This window comes from Cornus florida, unplaced genomic scaffold, assembly GCF_030987335.1.
Source record: "Cornus florida cultivar Cherokee Brave unplaced genomic scaffold, ASM3098733v1 CherokeeBrave_3.0.0_Hap2_Chr01, whole genome shotgun sequence".
In the NCBI taxonomy this organism is placed as follows: Eukaryota; Viridiplantae; Streptophyta; class Magnoliopsida; order Cornales; family Cornaceae; genus Cornus; species Cornus florida.
The window spans coordinates 95,489,257-95,491,921 of record NW_026775571.1 but is presented as its reverse complement, the minus strand read 5'-3'; the positions used below and the strand labels follow the sequence as shown (position 1 = coordinate 95,491,921).

The window sequence follows — 2,665 nt, the reverse complement described above, 5'->3', positions numbered from 1 at the left end:
GGATAAGCTGAAGGTTTTAATTATAAGATAAAGCTTCTAAAGGCTTGGTAGCTCGTAATAAAGATGTTGACGAACAAGTAGCTCGACTCCTTTGCTGACAAGGCTGATAACAATGTTACTCTTTCTCAATCTAAAAAGGACTTGGCCCAAATTCAGAATGAGATATTTAAGTTGCTTGGAGATATCTCTGATCTTCATAAGAAGTATCCTAATTTGTTCAGAAGAGAGTAATTGTGCCAGGATCAAATTGGGCGAGCAACCAAGCTTGGGCTGAGCTATCGGCGAAATGGTCCAGCTTATAGATGTGAAGGTGAATTAAAGATATCTCTGATATTTTTTTTTGCTTTACAGTAGCCGGAGGAAGGGCTTGCTGGGTATAGGCTTTAGGTCTCTGTTAATGTTGGCCTCTTTCTGTACCAAGATATTTTATTGAAATTGGCCCTCCTTGAACTGAAGAGAGATTGACCTTGCTATTTCGGTGTAGGACTGTATCATGGGTTAGAATCCCATTTCGTGCGGCAAGGAAATGGAACGAGCGGTTGGAATTACGTGATAGAAAGAACCACCCCATTGAAGAGCTTAAGAAAACCACTATGGTTTTAACTTGCTACTCCCCTGTTTTGCTGTTTTAAATGTGCACTCTAAATGGAGTTCTCCATGTCTAGATCCACCCAAAATAATTTTATTAATATCATTGTATATCGCAGTTATAGACATGTTTTAATGAAACCCAAGTAATGTATTTAGAGTTTTCGGTTGGTACAATTGCCAAATTTTTGGGTTAAACTTTTAGTTAGAAAACAATTTGGGTTGAAATATATATATATATATATAAACACAAAAAGTTGTGAAATATTAATGGAAAGAAGGAATATTGTCATTGGTTGTATAGAGTGAAAATCGGGGGAAAACCCGATTTATATTCTGGAGGACAGCAGATCTTGGATTCTGTTCTCATACCAGGGGGATATGTAGACTTCAAGTTGAAGAGTGGGGTCCTTGGCGTCTTAAGCAAACTTGACATTGAGAAAGCTTATGATCATGTCAATTGGAAGTTCCTCCTTTACTTGCTTCAAAGGGTGGTTCCGAGATAGGTGGAGGAAATGGATCGAAACATGTATTTCGTCCATTATGTTCTCTGTTCTTGTGAACGGATCTCTTACTGGTTTCTTTACGAGCTCTCGAGGTTTGAGACAAGAAAACACCTTGTCGTATTTTCTATTCTTTATAGTCATAGAGGGTTTGAGCAGACTAATGGAGAGCGAAAAATTTGGGTTATATCAGGGGGTTCTGAGTCGGCAAAGATGCAGCTCATTAGATGGAGATCTCCCATTTGCTGTTTGCGGATGATACCTTGGTTTTTTGTGATGCTGATGTCTCCCAACCTAGAATCTAGATATTTGAGGTGCATTCTTGTTTGTTTCCAGGCAGTTTCCGGGCTAAAGATCAATGTTGGAAAGAGTGTGTTTGTCCCAGTAGGGGATGTTCTAGATATTTCCTCCTTAGATACAGTTCTTGGGTGTGGGGTGGGTGCTTTCCCTCTTCCTTATTTGGGATTGCCTTTGGGGGTTTCCTCTAGGAGGGTGGGGAGTTGGGCATGAGAAGAGGTTGGCAGGATGGAAGAAGCAATATTGTTGAAAGGGGGGAAGATCACTCTTACTAAAAGTACTCTCTCGTACTTTCTATTTCAAATCCCATGCACTGAAAGGATTGAAAAAATTCAAAGAGACTTTCTATGGGGTGGAAAAGGGGAGGAGTTCGAGTATCATCTTGTTAACTGGGAGCAAGTTTGCAAACCCTTGAAGTTAGGCAGTTTAGGCATCCGAAAGTTGGTTATTTTTAATAGAGCTTTATTGGGAAAGTGGTTATAGAGATTTGGTAGGGAAAGACATCGTCAGTGGAGAAGGATTGTCTCGTGTCGTTTTGGGGAGGAGCGTGGTGGCTGTTCCTCCCGTCCAGTCACTGTTGTTGGAGGCATCGGCTGTGGAAATTTATTCGGAAGGGTTGGGATGTCTCCTCATACATCAGATTCAAGGTTCGTGATGGTAGGCGTGTCTGCTTTTGGGAGGATTTATGGTGTGGGGATCAACTGTTTTCTTATTCCTTTCCTAGACTTTATAGTGTTGTCAAAAATAGGCACGCATGTGTAATGGACTGTTATAGGCTTGATAGTAGCGGGGTTACGCGGGATGTGCATTTTAGGCGTTCTTTTCAAGATTGGGAGATGGACGAGGTATGTGTTTTTTTGGATTTGTTGTAGCAGAAGGATGTTGGCAGAGGTAGTGATGACATTTTGTGGGTCCCTTCCACTCATGGTAGATTTGGTGTTTGGTCCATGTTATTTTGTTTGTCTAATTTTGATAGTCATGATTTCCCATGGAAGACTATATGGCGTTCTAAGGCTCCACTTAGAGTTGCATTCTTTGTTTGGACCGTCGTATGGGGCAAGATTTTGACGTTGGACAATCTGAGAAAGAGAGGTAACACTATTGTTAATTGGTGTTGTCTATGTAAAATAGACGGTGAGTCTGTAGATCACATTCTTATGCACTGTCATGTGGTGTATGATTGGTGGAACCTCATCTTCGGCATTTTTGACGTACATTGGGTAATGCCTCAGTCCTCCATAAGACTGATTAACGCATAGAGATATTGGAAGATAGTT

At 40.8% G+C, this 2,665-nt stretch overlaps 1 protein-coding gene across 1 annotated transcript; it reads left to right on the top strand.

Annotated features, from left to right (window-relative positions):
- The first annotated feature begins 1,041 nt into the window (after positions 1-1,041).
- LOC132278084 (uncharacterized) lies at positions 1,042-1,601 on the top strand. Its single transcript, XM_059779913.1, has 2 exons — positions 1,042-1,338; positions 1,428-1,601. The coding sequence occupies exons 1-2, from the start codon at positions 1,042-1,044 to the stop codon at positions 1,599-1,601; spliced, it is 471 nt and encodes a 156-aa protein (XP_059635896.1).
- The last annotated feature ends 1,064 nt before the right edge of the window (positions 1,602-2,665 follow it).